This window comes from Nyctereutes procyonoides, unplaced genomic scaffold, assembly GCF_905146905.1.
Source record: "Nyctereutes procyonoides isolate TBG_1078 unplaced genomic scaffold, NYPRO_anot_genome, whole genome shotgun sequence".
Lineage (NCBI taxonomy): Eukaryota > Metazoa > Chordata > Mammalia > Carnivora > Canidae > Nyctereutes > Nyctereutes procyonoides.
Window position 1 is genome coordinate 25,262,402 of NW_026575142.1, and position 19,662 is coordinate 25,282,063.

Sequence of the window (19,662 nt, forward strand, 5' to 3'; positions counted from 1 at the left end):
CATTTTTTAATTGAGTTACACTTCACAGTAATAGTGTATTTAATGTTTTATTTTGAAGATACATAAGATCCAGTTTGCTAAAGCATACATTTTAAAAGTTGAAAAATAAAGGTGAAGAACAAAATCACATAAAATGCTAACAGTGCCCAACACAATAACCTACATGATTAGCATGAGAAAGCCACACATTTGACCCTAAATTTCTAGTAACTAAGGCAAAATGGGAATTCTAATATGCAAAACAGTTCATAGTACTTAATAAGAGAAAAACAGGGATCCCTGGGTGGCACAGTGGTTTGGCGCCTGCCTTTGGCCCAGGGCGCGATCCTGGAGACCCGGGATCGAATCCCACATTGGGCTCCCCGTGCATGGAGCCTGCTTCTCCCTCTGCCTGTGTCTCTACCTCTCTCTCTCTCTCTCTCTATCATAAATAAAAAACTTTAAAAAAATTTAAAAAAAAGAGAGAGAAAAACAGATCACACCATTGTTGGCCTTAAGATAAGGCAGGAATTTCTCTTGGGACAGCTCCTAAAGAGGACACCATGTAATAGAAGACTTTATATATGAAACAGTGCTCTAGGGACACGTTCTAATCAGGAAGTTGCTGAGATGATTTGACACAGCAGATAAAACATGCTTAGTTGATAACACGGGGGACGAGCTCTCTGATGACGTGTGTGTGTGTCTATCTATCTATATAAGCATTGCCACACATTTGTCTCTACACGCATAATCTTGAACAGTAGCTCCTACAGATGAATGAAAAAAAGAAGCAGGAAATTCCTTCAGCATATTCTGGGCTTCTGAATCATGTCCATGTTACCACACACTTCTTGATGATGCACGCTAAAAATTTAAAAAGAAGAAATTTTCTATGAAATGCATTAACAACAAACAGTTTCTGACACACATCTGTCTTTTTTGGGCAACTTTTAGAGACAAAGCCGGTACATGTCCCAGCTTAACATCTTCGAGGAGACAGTGGTAGTGTGTGCAAGAGGTTCTCATCTGAGGGCTTGATCCTTTTCCCTACCCAGCTGAGACTGCCTGCAGAATTCAAGTGCCTGCACACCAGTCTCTGCCCTCAGTTGTGTTCTGGTTGTCAGTAACAGTGGATTGAAGGGAGATACTGGCTGCAATCATGCCAAAAGCATTAATATTGGTAGGATGTGTCAGAATAATTGCACTCTCATGGAATTGGGTGATTACAAAAGTGAGAGGAATGATATGATCCATAAGAATATTATATAGGATAAATTAGAGAAAATGCAAAAATTCAGAAATAGGATTAAATTTCAGTTTTAGACAGTGAATGTACCATTATGCAGTCATTAAAAATGATGATGATGATGGCTATGCACTAAGTTAGGTAAATATTTATACTAGAATGTTAAGTTCAAAGCAAAAACCCAGGATATGAAATTGTTTATGTACCCTGGTTGCAACTCTGCAAACATGCCAAGGCTAGAATCTGGGCAGTAGTACCCTGACGGTGCTAACAGCCATGTGTTAGGAAGAGGCTGGGTTGTGGGTGGTTTTTTTTTTTTTTGGTCTATTCCCCGCCCCCCCATTTTAATTTTGTTTTAAATGACCAGAATTTTTTTCAATGAAATCAAAGAATCTGAAATTGGATTATTAATCATATCTGAATCTCCTTCCCTTTCTTGGCACAAAATTATAGCTGAAAGTTCTGAGAAACAGTGGATGAAGAATGTAATCTTGATCCTGACAGCTTGATCTTGAATCAAATGATTATCTTGTACAGAACACTTTTAAACAAGATATTGTATTTATAAATATTCAGTATGGCCTATTGTTTTGTGGCTGCATGAAATATCAACTGTCATTTATTTTTTAAAAAATTAAGAAAGCTGGGGCGCCTGGGTGGCTTAGTTGGTTGAGCGTCTGCATTTGGCTCAGGTCATGATCCCAGGGTCCTGGGATGGAGGTTGCTTCTCCCTTTCTCCCTGCTTGTGCTTGCACGTGTGCTCTCTCTCTCTCTTTCTCTCTGTCAAATAAGTAAATAAAATCTTTTTAAAAAAATTGAAAATTAAGAAAGCATTTCTGCAACTCCAGCTAGCTGGAAATAGTGTTTCCTACTACAGCTCCTCCTGCTGGACTAGCTTGCTTTACACTGGAGTGAAAGGAAAGGCAGGATGTTTAATGCAGTGATTTTGGTGAAATGAATGTTCTTTTAAAAGTTTTAAGAAGTATTATCTAGAAGGTTTTTAGGAAATTGTTTATGATACCATAAGCAAGTTTGAGAGGAGGTTATTTTGGTTTCACATTTCTCAACAAACTAAGGCATTTCCTTTGCAAAAGGAATGACACAATCTTAACTCCCTTCTTGAGTTTATCTTACTCTGCACTTGTCTCCCGACTCCCTAGGGGGCCGTGTTAACTCCCTCCATGGAGCACACCATGTCACTACAGCCTGCATCTATGATCAGCCCTCTGGCCCAGCAGATGAGTCATCTGTCACTAGGCAGCACCGGAACAGTAGGTGGCAAATTAATATCATATGTCTCAGCAAACAGAGGAGGGTAAATTAATGCAGCCTTTGTCTTCCCTCTCAGTTGCAGGCTCTGTGATGTCAGAGATTATGTCCGAGCCCCTCTCACCCCTTACTTTGCCTTCCACATGATTAATTGATGACCTAAATGTCTATCCTTTGGGTATCTCTCCTTTACCAGAATTTGGCAACCACACACGAGCACACCTTGCCCTAATCTCTAATGCCATTCATTCACACTACAGACCTGGTGTCATGAAGCAAAAGATGAAAGTGATACGTGGTGGTAAAGGCAGGGAATTTTTTCCTCACTTCTTTTATGGAATTTGGGGGCACTGTGTCACAGTCTTAGGATTGCCTGACTTCTCCAGAGTCCAGGAGACTTGGGTTGGGTTTTGAGATTGAGCCTGTACTGGATGAACTTCCAGGGTTGATATTTATCAACATAACATTTAGTTGGTAAGATGGCCGGAGGCTTTTATTGCAGACCATATCGATGGTGGCTGAAAAGAACAAAGGGAAGTATGTTTTCCTCCCTTACATTTAAAACCAGCAGCAGCTTCCTGTGAAGGCTCAATCAGGTCCACACACATCCAATGAGATCAATAAGAAAGCCTGGTTGCCTTTGGAAAAGGATGACTATCCGCATCAGGAAAGCAAGGGTCCATTTGCTTTTCAGCCGTGATCTAGTAAAGATCTAGCAAGTCATTTACTCCTTGGATCTCCACCTATGGAGATAATTCTAGATACTAATTCAGAGGGCTGCTGAAAAAAATGAGGTCCTTTGAGATAAGACCTTCTAAAATAGCACATTTTAGTGATACTGAGTTATTGAGAATGAGAAACCTTAGTGATCTTCACGATTGTATTTGTTAGGAAATCCAAAGAAAGTTGGGAGTTAGTTTGGACAACTTCAAAAAGTGGAGATACTCACTTTGCTTTCCATATGGCATACTTATTAAGCTTTGAGGTAGCTTGTTTAAACTTCTTCTTTGAGATTTCCAAATACTTGACATCCCATCTCAAAATTCTCCAGGCACTCAGAATTTTGCATGGCTTATCATTTCCCATCCTGACCATATTCTTCTTTTCAGTACATGCCTGCGACATCAGCTATGCAAGGAGCTTATTTGCCGCAGTACACACATGTACAGACAACGGCAGTTCCCGTTGAGGTTGGTACAGACCATCTGATGGCCAGTCTGGCAATGAGTAGTTTGAGAAATGGGTAAATTAGGTAGAACTCAAAGAAAAATCAATCAGAAGTCAAATATTTGCATAAAGAATTGAGTTTAGAGGGCATATATAGCTAGGGTTATTTTCAACTATGGAATGTAATTCTTCACATACAGATTAGTGTAGCAATATCCAGGCCAAAACCCCCAAAACTCCCAGAACTGTTTTCCAAGCTTGTAGCACATTTCAAACCTTTCAAGAATCTATCTTATCTCCTGCAAAGGGATACTTAACAGGCAAATTAAGATAGAGCCAGAGTTTGCAATCCTAGTACCAAAGGTTATGTTAATAATAATAACTACAAGAAGAAATCAGTTATCACGAAGGTAGTTGAAAAAAAAAAAAAACACCAATGTTTCAGAATTGTAACAGGGATGAGAAGCAAACCATGCCTTTTTTAATAGAGGCTGTTAGGATAGCTAAGTAACTTTTAGTGCTTGTTATGGAAGATACAGATATAATAATGATAGTAGAAGAAGACTACTATTTGTGTTACATTTGGACAGAAAGCAGAGAGAGACAAATACCATATGATCTCACTAATATGTGGAATTTAAGAAACAAAAGCAAATGAACATAAGGAAAGGGAAGGAAAAGTAAAAACCGAGAGGGAGACAAACTATGAGAGACTCTTCAACTATGGGAAACAAACTGAGGGTTGCTGGAGGGGAGGTGGTGGGGGGATAGGGTACCTGGGTGATGGGCATTAAGGAGGGCACTTGATGTAATGAGCACCGGGTGTATATGCAACTGATGAATCACTAAATTCTACCCTAAAACATTATATGTTAGCTAATTTGAATTATATATGTTAATAATAATACATTATATCTTCTAATACATTATATGTCAACTAAAGCAAATTTAAATTTTTAAAAAGATTTTTTAAAGGATTGGACAGAAAGCATAGCATTTTCTGCAAAGTACCCTTAAAATTCCAAGGAATTTATCATCCCAATCAATCCTACCCACTAAGCAGATCCCATAGGTTCCAATTGCAGAAATAGCCCTAGGACTGTGGTTGGATTATTTGGGGCATTCTTGTTGTGTTTTGTTTTCTGATAATTGAATTTGTGTATTTATTGACAGCCACAGTTGCCAGAACCTATATTCCCTTATTTGCAATTCTGAACACACAATAAAATCTGAAAATAAAAACTCTCTTTATAACTGCCTTAGTAGTATCTGAACTGATACAAGACAAAATCTTAGCCCACTTGCTGTGCATATTTCTGTCTTTCTGTGTAGACCTGGTCATGTGTTTGGTGATCAGGTTAGCCCTGGATATGTTCTGTAGTAGACCGCATATCCCTACCATTTTTCAGGTTCTAAAAACCGAAAATAATGAATTCCAAGTCACATCTGGCTCCAAGGGATAAGATATTTGTTTGATAAATCATAGCTTGATATGAAGAAACAACTCATAAAAGTTGGGGTAGGAGGTTCTTTGGGTTTGTAAGACATCTTAACTCCTTAGGGAAATAATTAACCTTGAAAACCCTGCATAATACTAAGAAAATCACTTTTAATGAGTGCTTGTTTTTTAAGATGTGAAACTCAGGAGGAGCAGAGTTTGGATTTCATTGCTCATGTCTCATCTGCTCTGCTTTGTTGTAGGAAGCAAGTGGTCAGCAGCAGGTGGCTGTCGAGACGTCTAATGACCATTCACCATATACCTTTCAACCTAATAAGTAACTGTGAGGTATGAGGGAAACATCTTTGTAACTGTAAGGCTCACGTCAAGGAACGTCTAGGATTCTTTTATCATAATGGTACTTACAATAGCTAAGATTTGGTCACACCGCCTGAATCATGGCCAAGGAATCCAGTGTTATTGAAATGTTAAAATCCGTGATTTTGTGGATTTGCAGATTGTCCCAAACGAACAGTGCCTTGTTGTATTGAAGTCAAGTGTATGTCTGCTTTCTCATCCTCCTTACCCCTCCCACCCTAAAAACCTGTAACATTATCAGGACACCAGGTAATCAAATTTGTCCTGCATTGCATGTATCCAAATTTATATTGCTTTTAATACTCACAAGCTGAAGGAAATAGAGCATAAGATTTTGCTCCATCTAGTATTACAGGAGAGTATAGCAATATCTTGACTATGAATTTAATGTCAGTATCCTTAGATGGAGAGTTCTGGTGCTCAGGTAAAAGTATGCTGCGGGTCCCAGGTTCGAAAGGTGGAGTCAAGGCATAAAAACTGCCCTCAGTTCCAACATTTATTGGTTTACCACCAGTGAGGAGCACCACCTTGCCTTTCTCAAGCATGTATTACCTTTAAAACAAGTAAGAGGTCACAAAATTCTGTGCTGTATTATACCAAATGTACAAAAGCATTTATCTTTTATTTTTCTCTTCCAGATGTACAGAAGGGTGTTCTTACATGAAGAAGGGTGTGAAGGCTGAACAATCATGGATTTTTCTGATCAATTGTGCTTTAGGAAATTATTGACAGTTTTGCACAGGTTCTTGAAAACGTTATTTATAATGAAATCAACTAAAACTATTTTTGCTATAAGTTCTATAAGGTGCATAAAACCCTTAAATTCATCTAGTAGCTGTTCCCCCCGAACAGGTTTATTTTAGTAAAAAAAAAAACAAAAAACAAAAAACAAAAACAAAACAAGATTTTTATCAAATATTATGATGCAAAAAAAAAAAAAAAAGGAAAAAAGAAAAAAAAAGTAAGAAAAAAAGAAAAGAAAAAGAAAACTTCAATTTTCTGGGTATGCACAAAGACCATGAAGACTTATCCAAGTGCATGACCGGATTTTTGTGGTTTTGTCCATTTTGTGTTTAATTTGCGTTTTCTTCAGCTGTATGAAATGGGCTCTGACGTTTAAGTAGTCCGACGTCCCCCATGGTGTTCTGTGCTTGCAGTGTGAGTGTCGCTGTACTCAGTGTTGCCCTCCGCGTCTCTCTTCTTAGCTCTCCCGTTTTTCTTTCAACGTAGTGTGAAGTGTCTTCTCCTTTTCTATGAATTCCAATTTGCCTTAACTCCTTTGATGCTGTAGCTGTTTCAGTAAAAGTTAGTTCAAACTAATGATGTAGAACGCTTTGACCAAATGAGCTGGTCTATTATGCCTTGTAAAAACAGCAGCATAGGGCTTTTAAAAGGTAGTCAATAAAAGTTGCTGAAATTTTGGCTTTTTTAAATATGTAGTAGGTGTTTTTAATGATTTTTCACATAATGTGTAAGGTAGTGAAATGCAAGAAGGGAAAAATGTTTTGTGTGAAACACATTTTCTGACTGGGGAACTTTTAATAGGGTAAATTGTTTGTAAGGCTGTACGCCAACAGTTTCCTCTGATAGTTTGACTGATTTAGGATATCTGCTGTATGATGCAATGTAAAGTCTTTTTTGCCTTTTTTCAGGAAAAAAAAAACTAACTCGATGTTCTAGATTTAGTGTAGGTAGCGTTGGGGCTGGGGGCGGGGGGCGGGGGCGGGGAGTCACCGAATGTTTTGTCCTTCCTTTATACTAATGATAGTGCTTTAGAATGAGAATTATGCCTGAGATCTGGCAAATGGAAAAACGTTGCTATTGCAACTAAATGGCAAAAGCTAAAAGTAAGGATTTTATCTTCAAACATAAGCTGAGATATGAATAGAAGCGAAACGATTGGCTACTAGCTCTCTCTATTACATAAATTTGAGAAATAAAAATTCCTTGGCACTTTTAAAGGTAACTTCACCAAAGACCGAAGAGCCAGTAACCAGTAGCTCCACCTTGTCTCAGCATCCTATCTTCTGTGCTCTTTATTTTTGCCGGACCAGTTTGCGGTTAGGAGAATGTGCCTTTTTTTGTACCTTTGCATTTAGGTTTTATCATTTTAATTGATGTATGGACACACACAAACAAACAAAAAAGCATGAAGGAAGATTTGGATCCAAGCAGTGCCACACTTTACATCATCACTACAAGTGTTAAGTGTAAAGAGAAACCAATTTTGAAACTATGAAATTCCTGATTCATAAATACACAGTTATTTCTACTTTAGTACATATAAGATAATTCACTGTTATTAAAGCTCTTTTATTAAGACAATTGCATACGTTTGAAAAGCAATGGTAAATTAAGTTGTCTTCCAAAACTGTGTACTTGTCTGGTCAACTGTGTGTGATCAGTTATCTACCTCAGAGTCTGTTTTCTTTTGTGCTGGGACAGGTTGCTGGCCCTCCCTGTTTCCACAGACCAAATCCTCCTAGCTCAGGAGCTAGGGCTAAGCAGTTATTTCTTTCGAGTATTTTTTAGTTCTTAAATTTTATGCTTGTATTTGATTATAGATGTCAGTGACATTTCATAGTTTCAAAAGTCCTTGCTGCTCTGAGAAGTGTAGATTCTAGTGAAAAATTACATAGTCATAAGAGAAATGTGTTTTGTTTTTGTTTTTGTTTCCTTTTTTAAAGTTGTGGTATTATTGGTTCTATGCTCCCTGGAATATTAACTGCTTTGTGAAAGTCCAGACTGAACGCAGCGCCCTCCTTGTACCTAGTACATTTATAAACCTGGGTCTCTCACTACTTGATATTTTTGCATTAGTTAAGACAGAAATTTGATAGCTCGGTTAGAAGGGAGGGGAAATCTGCTGCTAGATATGTCTGAACTAAGTGCCATACTCGTCTGGGTAAGATTTGGGAAACATAACCTCTGTACATACAAAAAAAAAAAATCAGTTAAACATCACATAGTAGACAGCCATTAAATTATAAAAAAAATTAATTTATGAAGAAAGACCTTTTGTACAGATTGAAAAAAAAGATTTTCATAGAGATATCTATATGATCAAGAGAGTTAATTTTTTATTTTTGTTTTACTAGTGCCACAAACTTGCCAGTGGTAACTTATTTGTCCGGTTCAAGATAAACTCTGTAGTTTCCTTCCTAGGACTTGTTGTTAAACGCCAAAAGACATTTTTGAACTGTACATTTGATCAGATTGTTAGCTTTTTCTGTTTTATTTCTTTTGAAAACCTTTGAATAAAAAACATCTGAAATTTTATTTTTCCTGTCATCTTTTTTTTTAAGTAGATTAAATGTATATCAGAATTTCATGCATTTCATTTCTGATCTCTTTCTTCAGCTCAGCGGGTTTGAAAGTGACTTGAAAATCATTTCAGATTCACCCTGTACTCAAAATACATTTCCTTGAAAAGATTTGGAAAAACCTTCCCACCTCCTCCTTTTTTTAGTTAAGGCCATGGATAGGCAGCAGAGACGTCAAGAACCATCAGCTGCCCGCATCTCATCTTGGCCAAAGCCCACCGCTGGTCTGTTCTGGAAACCCAGAGAGCCAGGCTCCTCCGCCCTCCGACTGTGGCTGCGGCCCTTGCCCAACGGGAGGGAAGGACCCGCGCGGGCTCCAGCACTGGGGGCCTTGGCCGGGCCTGGACGCCGTGACCTCCTGCCCCCGCAGGATGGAGGGTTCCCGCGTCCTGAGGCTCCTCGGCCACCCGGTGGCCCCGTCATGATGGGGGGGGACGCTGCCGCCCCTGTGCACGGCTCGGACCGCGGGGGAGGGGCGGGGCTGCGGCCGGGAAGGAACCAGGCCCCCTGCCGACGACGCAGCCTCCAGGGAGGAGGGTGTCGGCAGGGGGTGGCCTCGCCCGCACCGCGAGCTGGGTGGCGCTGGGTGGCGGTCGCCGGGCAGCTTAGAGACACTCTTCGCCGCAGGCAGCTGAGGCCGGAGACAGCCGCGGCCTTCACGCCCCGGGTCACACCCGAGAGCACCTGCCGCCGCGGCCGCGGGGGGGCTGGGTCCCTCGGGAGCCCGGCTCTCGGGGCGGAGGGGGCCGACACCCTGGCGGCTGGCGAGCGCGGCCCGGCTGCACCGGCTGGGTGGAGGCAAGCGGGGGCTGGGCGGAGGCTGGGCGGAGGCCCGCCGGGTGGAGGCTGCTGGAGGCTGGGTGGAGGCTGGTGGAGGCTGGGTGGAGGTTGGCCGGAGGCGGGTGGAGGCTGGCGGCCACGCCAGGGGGCCCACGGCCGCGTTCCACCTGCGGGCCCACAATCACGGACTTGACGTTGGCGGTACGAGGGCGGCGCCTGCAGGCCTGTGGGGCTCTGAGCAGGCTCGGGTGTGGCCGACAGCTCCCTTCCTCTGGAGGAGCCGAGGGGTCCCGCCGCCTTGGGGGGCTTGGCACTGTCAGGCCCTGCCCAAGAAAGGCTGCGCACTTTGTGCCCTCAAATGGCAGTGTGATGAGACAAGCAGCACGGAGCCCGCGCCCTGCAGCTCCCCCGGGCCGCCCACGGTGCCCCCGCGCCCTGCAGCTCCCCGGGACGCCCACGGTGCCCCCGCGCCCTGCAGCTCCCCGGGACGCCCACGGTGCCCCGCGCCCTGCAGCTCCCCCGGGCCGCCCACGGTGCCCCCGCGCCAGCGGCTCCACGCAGCCTTGGGGCTCCCGCCCGAGGTGGCTCCGGAGCGTCCCTGGGTCTCCGTGGGCCCCGGGGGTTGCAGCTTGAGCCGCCACTCGGGGGACGCGGGTCCCGCCCGACACCCCGCCTGCGCGGCGGGCACCTGGGGCCCCGGGCTGCGAGGCACCGAGACGTGAGCTGGGCACCCAGGCCCCGGGGAGTAACTGCTGGGGCACGGGGGGGCGGGGGGGGAGCCGGCCCGACGCTGTGACTCCTCCGCGGGGCAGCGGGAAAGCGGGGCAGGTCGGCGCGCGGCTGCTCAGAATCGCAAACAGGTGGCTTTGGATTAAGTGCAAACGTGAAAGCTCCTCTTCGTTTCATGTTCGACGTGACTGCGAGGCTGAGCCTTGATCTGCGCTGTTGCATTGCTCGTTTGCAGGAGCTGCGGGTCATAAGGGGACGGCGGGGACCTCCTGCCGCCCAGGGCCCCCCGACCCCACGCTCCCCGCTTGCACCCCCAGTGACGAGGCCCTTCCCACCTCACCGGCTTCCCGGGTCTTTCTGCACCAGCTGTCACACTGGCTGAAAGGGTCCGGTTGCAGCCGAGCGATTTCTTCGCGTCTGCCCTGGCTGTGCCCCCGATGTGCCGTGGCCTAGGCCAGTCATTCCCATTCCTGAAAAGACAGAGTGTGTGGACCGGGCAGGAGCGAGGACTGCGGACTCAGGAGGACGGGACAGTGACCATAGGGGAGCACAAGGGGCCTTGAAGCTCTTCTATATCCTGATCGTGATGGTCACAGGAATCAGTGTGCTAAAATTCACAGAACTGTACACACACTCCCCCCAAATAAAGGCCTTTTAATGTGTGTCCACCTGTAAAATAAAATCTTAAAAAAAATGTGACAAGTCGGTCATTCTTCAGGTGTGGAAAAGTGCTGACTCCATGATTCTGTGGGTCCAGCGCTCTAGCTGCCCGCCTTCAGCTCAGCCTCCAGATGCCCCACAGGTGACGGGGCAAAGCCTAGAACCCCGGGAGTAGCCGGGCCTCCCCTATCTCCCCTCATTGGTCCTATCCGAATACCTACAGGTGAAATGGTTTCCAGGTTGACTTCTCAGACACACCGCAGCTCTAAAAGCTTGTAGCTAATTGAAATGTTGATTTTTTTTTTTTTGGTCACAATAATTGCAATAAAAACATGTAATGGAATATTATACAGTCTTTTATTTTTTAAGATTTTATTTATCCATGAGAGAGAGGCAGAGACACAGGCACAGGGAGAAGCAGGCTCCATGCAGGGAGCCCGACTTGGGCCTTGATCCTAATACCCCAGGATCACACCCTGGGCTGAGGGTGCCACTAAGCTGCTGGGCCACCCGGGGATTCCCCAGGCTGGGTACTTTTTAAATAGCATCATGCGTGGGCAGCCCCGGTGGCCTAGCGGTTTAGCACCGCATTCGGCTCAGGGTGTGATCCTGGAGACCTGGGATCGAGTCCCACATCGGGCTCCCTGCATGGAGCCTGCTTCTCCCTCTCTCTGTGTCTCTCATGAATAAATTAATAAAATCTTTTAGTAAATAAATAGCGTTCATGCGGCCTGTCTACCCTCGGTCACATGTTCTGCACGTGCCAGATTGTGGATTTGCCTGCCTAGTTTTCTGAACAGCCCCCCCACCCCCACCCCCCGACTATATCTTGAGAACTCATATATTTATGACTTTCTCCTCAAAAGTCTCCGCAGGAATCCCATTAAATCCGCATTGTCACACACTGTGCTTTGACCCATGCCTGACAGCAGGAACATTGTCCCTGGCCCTCTTGCCTCTTAGTTTCCTACTTGAGAAATACCGAAGGAACATCTTTCATTCTTGCTTTACAGTTTTTTCCCCAATGTTTAGTTCTGTCTTAGAGGGAAGAGGTTCTGTTTCCCTCAACTCTTGCTCTTCCAGTGATCCTTTTTATTTGGTTTATAAACTTTTCATTTACAAAAGTTGGAAGCAATTTATAGGAGACACAACAAAACATTTAAAATCAGGGCTTGGGAGGTTAACGGTGAAGAGAGAAGGAGAGCACAGCAGGTAACCCTGCAAGGCCAAAAGGCCTCCACCAACCCTATAGTCGAAGCTCCATTTTGAGTTTCCTAGCAGCCGAGGTGAAAAGGGAAAAGGGTACACACACCTGTAACACTTGTCAGTGTGTTGACAAATCCTCTGGAAAAAGACGGTATTATTAGCTTTGTATGGAGACCCCCACAGGAGACACTGGGCAGTGTCCACCCTCTTCCTCTGCCAAAACAGTGACGCGTCCCCAAGGTGGTTGCAGGTAGGGCCCCTCCGTGAAAGCCAAGGACACGGCACCAAAGCTCTGGTCCGTGAAAGTGGCCCTGGAAGGCTTGTGGCAAAGCTTCTCAGTTAAGTGTCTTCCCAGATGTCCTGGCGTGTGCATCCCTGCCACCGGGCCCGCTCGGCCGACTCAGAAGCTCAGGGCGTCCTGCAGCAGCAGGGGCACCGCAGATGCTCCTTCCCCTCCACAGTCAGCCTCCCACATGAGGTGGCCAGCGCTGCCCACCACCGGCGGGGTGGCCCTTCTGCCTGCCGCGGCCTGGGGTCGAGCCGCCGGCCGCGCTCGGCCTCGGGCAAGGCCTGTGGCTGCAGACGAGAATCCTGGTGCTTCCCATACCTAACCCTGCAGCCTTCCAAGGGCTCTCAGAAGTAGTAACGCTTCCCCGTTCTTCTGCCAGAAGGTCCCCGATTGCCAAGGAGGAGAGCATAGGCCACCCCGGGGATGTTGAGGCACAGTCCGCCAGGGCCCACCATAAACACAGCATTTCTCATGTTTCCTCCTCACTTAATGGGAATCTTATGTTCCCCTATCTTTCCCTTTTTCCCCAAACGGATTGTGCCATTTTATTTATTTAGTAATTTTTTTTTTTTTTTTTTTTTTTTTTTTTTTTTTTTTAGCTTTGAAACACAGAAGTGGCAAGTGCACTACAAAGAAGCTGCAGCCCGGGTGGTCGGAGAGCAGGTTACAGACGCCGCACCGCGCCGCCTGCAAACCAGGGCATTCTCCCGGGACCGGGACAAGGCCGCAAAACTAAGGGGGGCAAAGCTAAGCCGACACCAGCGACCCTAGTCCTGTCCCTGTAATCAAAAGATCCAGCTCAAAATCATGCATTTAACGCTCGTGCGTTTAGTCTCCTTGGGCCTGACTTTGCTCCTCAGTTTCTGTTGGACTCGCATGACCCGGGCCCAGGCAAAGGTTGGGGGCCAGTTCCTGTGCGGGGGAGCCTCAGGCTCGAGGCTGTCCGAGGGTTCCACGTGGTCTTGCCCCTTTGGCAGGACCATCTCCAAAGCGAAACCGAGTGCCCCTTGCTGCGCCCCTCGGGGGGTGCACGGTTTCCGTTTGCCCCGTTACCGGTGTCACTCCCCGGGGTGGCTTCACCAGGGGCTTTCTGGCCGCCGTCGCCGCCGTAGAGGCCCTTGGCCGTCAGTGAGCACTTGGTGGGCAACGGCCTGGAACCCCGTCCTGCCCTGGGCTTCCTCAAACACCGAATTTATTCATTTGCTTCTTCATATGAGTGTGGCCTCGGGTTTCCTACTGTGTCCACTGGTTCTAATCTGTTACAACCATTATTCTTTTTGATGCTCAAAGGGTCCCTAACTTGGTCAGTGGGAGCCCTGCATGCCCGCCTCTGGGTCCCTTAGGTCTTGAGCCTTCCCTTGCCCTCTGGTACCAGCAGGGGTCCGCGCTCATCTGGGTCCTTCCCGGGCCCAGCTCTGGCTTCTGCCATTTCTCCAAAGGGTCCTGGTCCCCTTGGGTGGAGAGTGGTAATGAGGGTCCTGAGGAGGTGAGGCCGGGCCGGGGGTGGGGGTGGGGGTGGGGGTGCACTCTGCCGCCGAGATGCACTGCTTCCAAGGTGTCCGTGCGCGGGGTTAGGGGTTGTGCACGCGGGTGCCGGTGTGCACGTGCCTACATTTACATCGTATTTTCTACATTATCCATAAATATGGATAAACATTCCAATCCAACGCCTCGGGGTTTACTTTCCCTTCCTGTATTTGGGATTCTCTGACGGCAGACAACCTGGCTCCTGGTCTCCCTGATACATTTACTCGCCTGGCCTGTCCCCCTGCTATGACCAGCCGCGCAGCTCTGACAGGTCACCCTCTTGGTGCCGATGCCGCAGCCCTGCTCCCCTGCCCAGGCTGCGCCAGGTGAAGCTGGTTCTCCTCCAACTCTGCCCAGAAGGACGCAGGGACCGGACGTCCAGGGGCAGGCATCGCTCTGCCGTCACGGGGCAGGGGCTCCCCCAGAAGAAGGGGGCCTTGTGTGATGCCATAAATTTGCCCCGCGAAGCCCGCTTACCTCTCACCGCCAGGGGGATGGGGTAGGAGGCTGGCCCGGGCATCCGAAGCGCAGGAACGGGTGTGGACGGGGAAGAGCCAGTGAGGAGATGCAAAGACACGAGAGGATGTCAGGGAGAAGAGAAGGAAGGGGAGTGGGAAAGAGGGGCTTGGGAAGGGGGGCTGGCGAGGAAGCCCATGTCCGGTCGCCCGAGGGCAGGAGGGAAGAGGGGGTGAGCTGCCGGCTGCCACCACCTCCCCAAGCCGCCCGGACGGCTGCCCGGCAGGCGGGCTCCGACCCGCTCTCCGCCTCCCCCGCCCGGCCCCCGTGTGCTCCGGGGAAATTCAGGGAACACGAGCTGCCATCCCCGAGGATGCAACATCCTGCAGAAGCCGGGGCGCCCGGGAGCCCCGATCCCCAGGGCTTTTCCCGGCGCGGCCCGTCCTAGGGCAGCGGCGCTCCTGTCCGCGCCCAACCATCTCCCCACCCTCGAGCGAATCCTCAAGTCGGAGATAAAGGCCTTGGAGTTTGGGGAACGCAAAGAGCTGTTGAGCACCGGCCGGGATCAGAAGTGGGGTGAGGAGCCACCGGCCAGGGGGCCCAGGCTCCACAGGAAGGGGAAGGCGGGGGCAAGGGCTTCCCGCCGTGGATGCTGGAGAAGAGCCTCTCTTTCTCCTGAGAGGAAGGAACCGGGCTGTGCCAAGCAAGCTGCAGTTCATTGTGGGGAGGCTCTGGGCCTCGGACGTTGCTTAGTGGCTTCCTCGGGGGCTTCCACGGTGGGGCCACGCAGGTCCTCCCCACCAGGCCCAGCCCCACCGGCTCCCACCCAGCCCGGTGGATCCGCGCTCCGGGCCTCACCGCGCTGAGCCATCGTGGTCCCTCACGGGCTCGACCTCTGGAGCCCAGAGAATGCCCGAGCGGCCTAGTGTTGCCACCACCTGGGAGGGAGGTGGAAGCTCTTCTTGGGACCTTCCGCCCTCATCCAGGGCAGACCTCCAGAGCGGGGGCGGAGAGGACGGTGCATCTGGGCCCTACTGGGAGGCTGAAGCTCAGGGGGGCCTCTGTCCTCCTCCCCACGGTAGGGGGAAGTTGGGACCACGTCTGGTCCCCACTGGGTCCTCACCTCTCCCCAGCCCCACTGCCGAGCCTAGCAGGGCCCCTCATACCCAGGGCACCCAACTGGCCTCTTGGCCCCAGAGCAGCTTGGTGGAACCTGGGGACAGAGGAGGTCCCTTCTCTCAGTCCTCTGCCTGCGCAGGCCTGAGAACCCCATACTGCCACCTGCTGGGACGTTGTCAGAACAACCATACACCTGGCCCCCCACTGTGTGAGCGTGCCCCCCCTTCTCCCCGGAACCAGCCGTCTGTCCGTCTGATGGGTCCATGCTTATACTCCAATCTCATGTTCGCCAGTAACCCCAAACTCTTCAAGTGAGGTCACCAAGAGCTGCCAACAAGGAACAATCGTCTACGAGAACGTGAATTGCTCCCTTCAGGGGGGAGATCCACCCAATAGTTAGGTTCAGATCAACCAGCAACTGCCAGCCAAGGGGTTGACTGGGCCCCCCGGGTGGTTGAGCCGCTGCCTTGGGTGCCGGTCATGATCCCGGGGTCCTGGGATCAAGTCCGCATCAGGTTCTCCCTCTGCCTGTGTCTCTCATGAATAAATAAAATCTTGTACAGGGTGGTGGTGGGGGGGGGGTTGCTTGACTGAGGAAGCAGCCGGTGGTAGGTGGGGACATTGCCGAGCCTAATGACTTTTTCCCATATGGAACCAGAGGGACTGCCCGCTTGGAGACCATAGCAGACACAAATCCACGTGTCGTGTCCTTCCAGTTGTCCCCGGTGGGGTCTGGGAGAAGGGGACGGAGCCCGGGGTAAGGGCGGCCGCACAGGGTCATGCAGGGTGTGTCCGGCTGTGCAGGGCGAATGGGGAGCTGCCGAAAGCTGCGCATTGAAAGGCCTGCGGGGTCCACGGGAGCCACCTTTCTCTGCTTTGACCGCCCGCCACGGATGCCTTCTTCTGAGTCTCACAAGGACAAGCGCTGTGCAGACTCCCTAACTGTTTCCGCAAAGCCAAGCCCCGTATCAGCAGTTCCTGAAACTAGCATTCCGGTGCTACCCCCAGCTGAACGCCCTGGCCTCTGGGCCCATTACTTCTTTCCTTCTATGTTAAATTATTTATAACCCTATAGACCAATGACCTTTCTGTTTTCTAAGCTCAGCACAGTGACTTTGTGAGCTGGATATTTGGTTTGTTCCTCCAATTTGCTCTTTTTAACTTTCTAATGTCCTAGGAGGCTGACTTTGGGGGCAGCACCCGGCAGGCTCCCTGGCCTCTGGCTTTTCCTCTGGGTTCGGCCAGTGCAAAGAGCTGCAGAGAGCTGGGGGGCTGGAGGGACGATCCGGTGAGGCTTATTGCCCCGGCTTCCTCCCCTGTGGGCCACAGATTGGCACTGTCCCCATCATGGTTGAATTGTGTCCCCCCCCCTCCGCATAATTCATATGTTGAATTACAGGTCCCCAGAACCTCAGCATGTGACTATTTGGAGACAGGGGTTTTAAGGAGGTGATTAAGTTAAAATGAGGTCATTGGGTGGGCCCTAATCCAATGTGACCGGTGTCAGTGGTCCGAAGAAGAGGAAATCTGAACGCAGACTTGTGCATAAATGGAAAGCTATGCAAAGACACAAGGAGAAAGCCATTTGCAAGCCAAAGAGAGCAGCTCCAGAAGAAACCAACGCTTGCCAGCACCTGAGCTTGGACTTTTAGCCTCTAGAATGAGAAAATAAATTTCTGTTGTTTCCGGCCCCCAGCCACGGTACTGTGTTAGGTCATTCAGAGCAAACTTACCCAGTCTCTATACGGAATCACGGGTGCAGGCGTGCTCCCTCTCCTAGAAACGCAGGCCTCTCCCAGGTGTGGACCCAGGAGCAGGGGAAGGAAGCAAGGGCTCCCTGCTCCTGCTGCCCCTCGCGGCTGGTTTCCCTCTCCTCAATTGCCCCGTTAGAGGGCACCCCAGGAGTCCCTAGCAGGAACTTCCACCCACCCACTTGCGTCCCCCACAGTTTGCCTGAATCCTTCCTAAAATGTGATCCTACCTCCCCGAAACACCCCAAAGCAGTTCACAGGGTCGCTGGGTGAGGTGAGAGGGACCCTCTGCAACTGTACTTTGTAAAACAAAAGCAAAAACAAAAACAAACCCATTTTTCTGAAACTCCGATGGTGACAAGAAGCTGTTGGAATATGCAACCCAGCAGTGGACCTTGCAAAAAATAAAGACACGGGTCTGCGCGACCGGTGATGCTGACTGGCTGACTCTGTACCTGTGAGTAAGAAAGTGACTATTTCGAAAAATTCATGCCTTGGAGAGAACACTTGGCAATTAAGAATGGTTTCCATTTCCCAGAGTTAGAAGTCTTTATGTTCTGTGTCCCTTTCTGATATCTCCCACACATGAACTAGGGGTGGTGGAAGGGGAGGAGGGCGGGGGGTGGGGGTGAATGGGTGACGGGCACGGAGGGGGACACTTGACGGGATGAGCACTGGGTGTTATTCTGTATGTTGGTAAATTGAACACCAATAAAAATTAATTTATAAAAAAAAAAAAAAGAATGGTTTCCACCATCGTATACGTTTGTTTCTGAAAACAATGTTCTCTCTGTGAAAAAAAAATTCTAGTATGAATGCATTTTTAAAACCGGGAAGTGGGATTTTTCTAAATTATTTAAAAATCTTTCAAATGTGTAATTTCAGAGAGCTTCAAGCACATCTAGCTAGCTAGCTAATCTATCATCTATCCGTCTATAAAGATGTGCATCAGCTATGCTTTCTCGCCCTCGAAATTTTCTGGGTTTGGTCAATGGGAAACACTTTGAATTAGATTATAAGAGCAGTTGATTGATGCCAAGGAAGATGGAAATTTATTAGTAAACTTTCAACAGGGGCACCTGGGGGGCTCAGCGGTTGAGCGTCTTGCTTTTGGCTCAGGTCATGATCTCAGGGTCCTGGGATCGAGTCCCGCATCAGGCTCCCTGCATGGAGCCTGCTTCTCCCCCCTCTGCCTGTGTCTCTGCCTCTCTGTGTGTCTCTCATGAATAGATAAATAAAATCTTTTAAAAAAACAACTTTCATTGGCTGGTGGTTGTGGCTGATAACCTGAATCATGGTGGAGTAACTATAGACGACAATGTGCTTCTCGCATTATCTTCGTAGAATTGTTTTTGAGCCATGATAGTCACCAAAACCAAGTATTAAAATAAACTGCACTTCGAATCAGACTTCTGAATCCTTATCCCAAAGTGGTGAAGCAAGCTTTTCTAGTGGAGCATGTCCAGCTCAGTCACATGTAAATATAAAATGAGCATATGACACTAAGAGCATAGTAAGAGCAAAAAGGTCATTTGGTTATTTTTTGTACCCGGGAGAAAATAAAGAGCTTAATATTCTTTCATCTTTTAAAATGTTCTCTCTTTGGGTTTTGCACTAACATATGAGTTCAACCGTATATGTATATTTATGAATATATAACAAGTATTGGGAGACCCTGCTTAAAATCTTTGATTGATTGTGGTGAACCATCCTACAGCTTGGAGACCACTAAGCATAAGGGGCCAGAAAACAAAACACGAACAAAAACACACAACTGTTTCCAGAATCTTAGAACCTCAGATTCACAATTCTATTTTGTTGAAACCATTTTAAAGAAAACAAAGGTGGGGGTGGGGACATGAAAGAATGTGTGACAGAGGGACAGCCAGTGCCTACAGCTTTCCACATGAGCTGGGGCGGTAGCTCCTTTGGCTGAGCCACTACCTTTCAGAGAGTTTGGGAAATATCTGGGATATAGTGGGAGGCCCCAGGGACCACCCAGTAGTAAAACCCTAAGTGAAATCCTTCCAAAAACAACAGGCAGGACGAGGGTGAGGCCTCCCAACTCCCTTCCCAGCGCCGCTGGCTCCAGCTGCTTGCACCTTAGTGGACCCCGGAGAGTCCCAGCGGGTGTGGGCCTTGGGAACCAGCCTCGTCACAGGGCGTACTGTTTGGGGGGTTCGGAAGACACTCTGGTGCGTCCCCGAGAACAGGAGAGAGGGGGAAGCCGCCGGCATCCGCTCAGCAGTCTCCTCTCTAACGCGTCCAGCAAAACCAGGACTGGGCTCCGGGCAGAGCTCGGCAGGACCCGCAGGTGTTGGTGGCCTTGTGGCGACAGGCAG

General features: G+C 48.4%; 1 protein-coding gene across 3 annotated transcripts in view; it reads left to right on the forward strand.

The window, feature by feature from the left end:
- Positions 1 to 8,759, forward strand: part of RBMS1 (RNA binding motif single stranded interacting protein 1) — a 212,709-nt gene extending 203,950 nt beyond the window's left edge. For all 3 annotated transcript variants that reach the window (XM_055307740.1, XM_055307741.1, XM_055307742.1), the window contains 4 exons: positions 2,389 to 2,499; positions 3,607 to 3,687; positions 5,366 to 5,450; positions 6,119 to 8,759. In XM_055307740.1, the coding sequence (XP_055163715.1) occupies positions 2,389 to 2,499; positions 3,607 to 3,687; positions 5,366 to 5,443 (270 nt within the window). In that variant the 3' untranslated portion in view covers positions 5,444 to 5,450; positions 6,119 to 8,759. The remainder of the gene's footprint in view (positions 1 to 2,388; positions 2,500 to 3,606; positions 3,688 to 5,365; positions 5,451 to 6,118) is intronic.
- Positions 8,760 to 19,662: the final 10,903 nt, after the last annotated feature.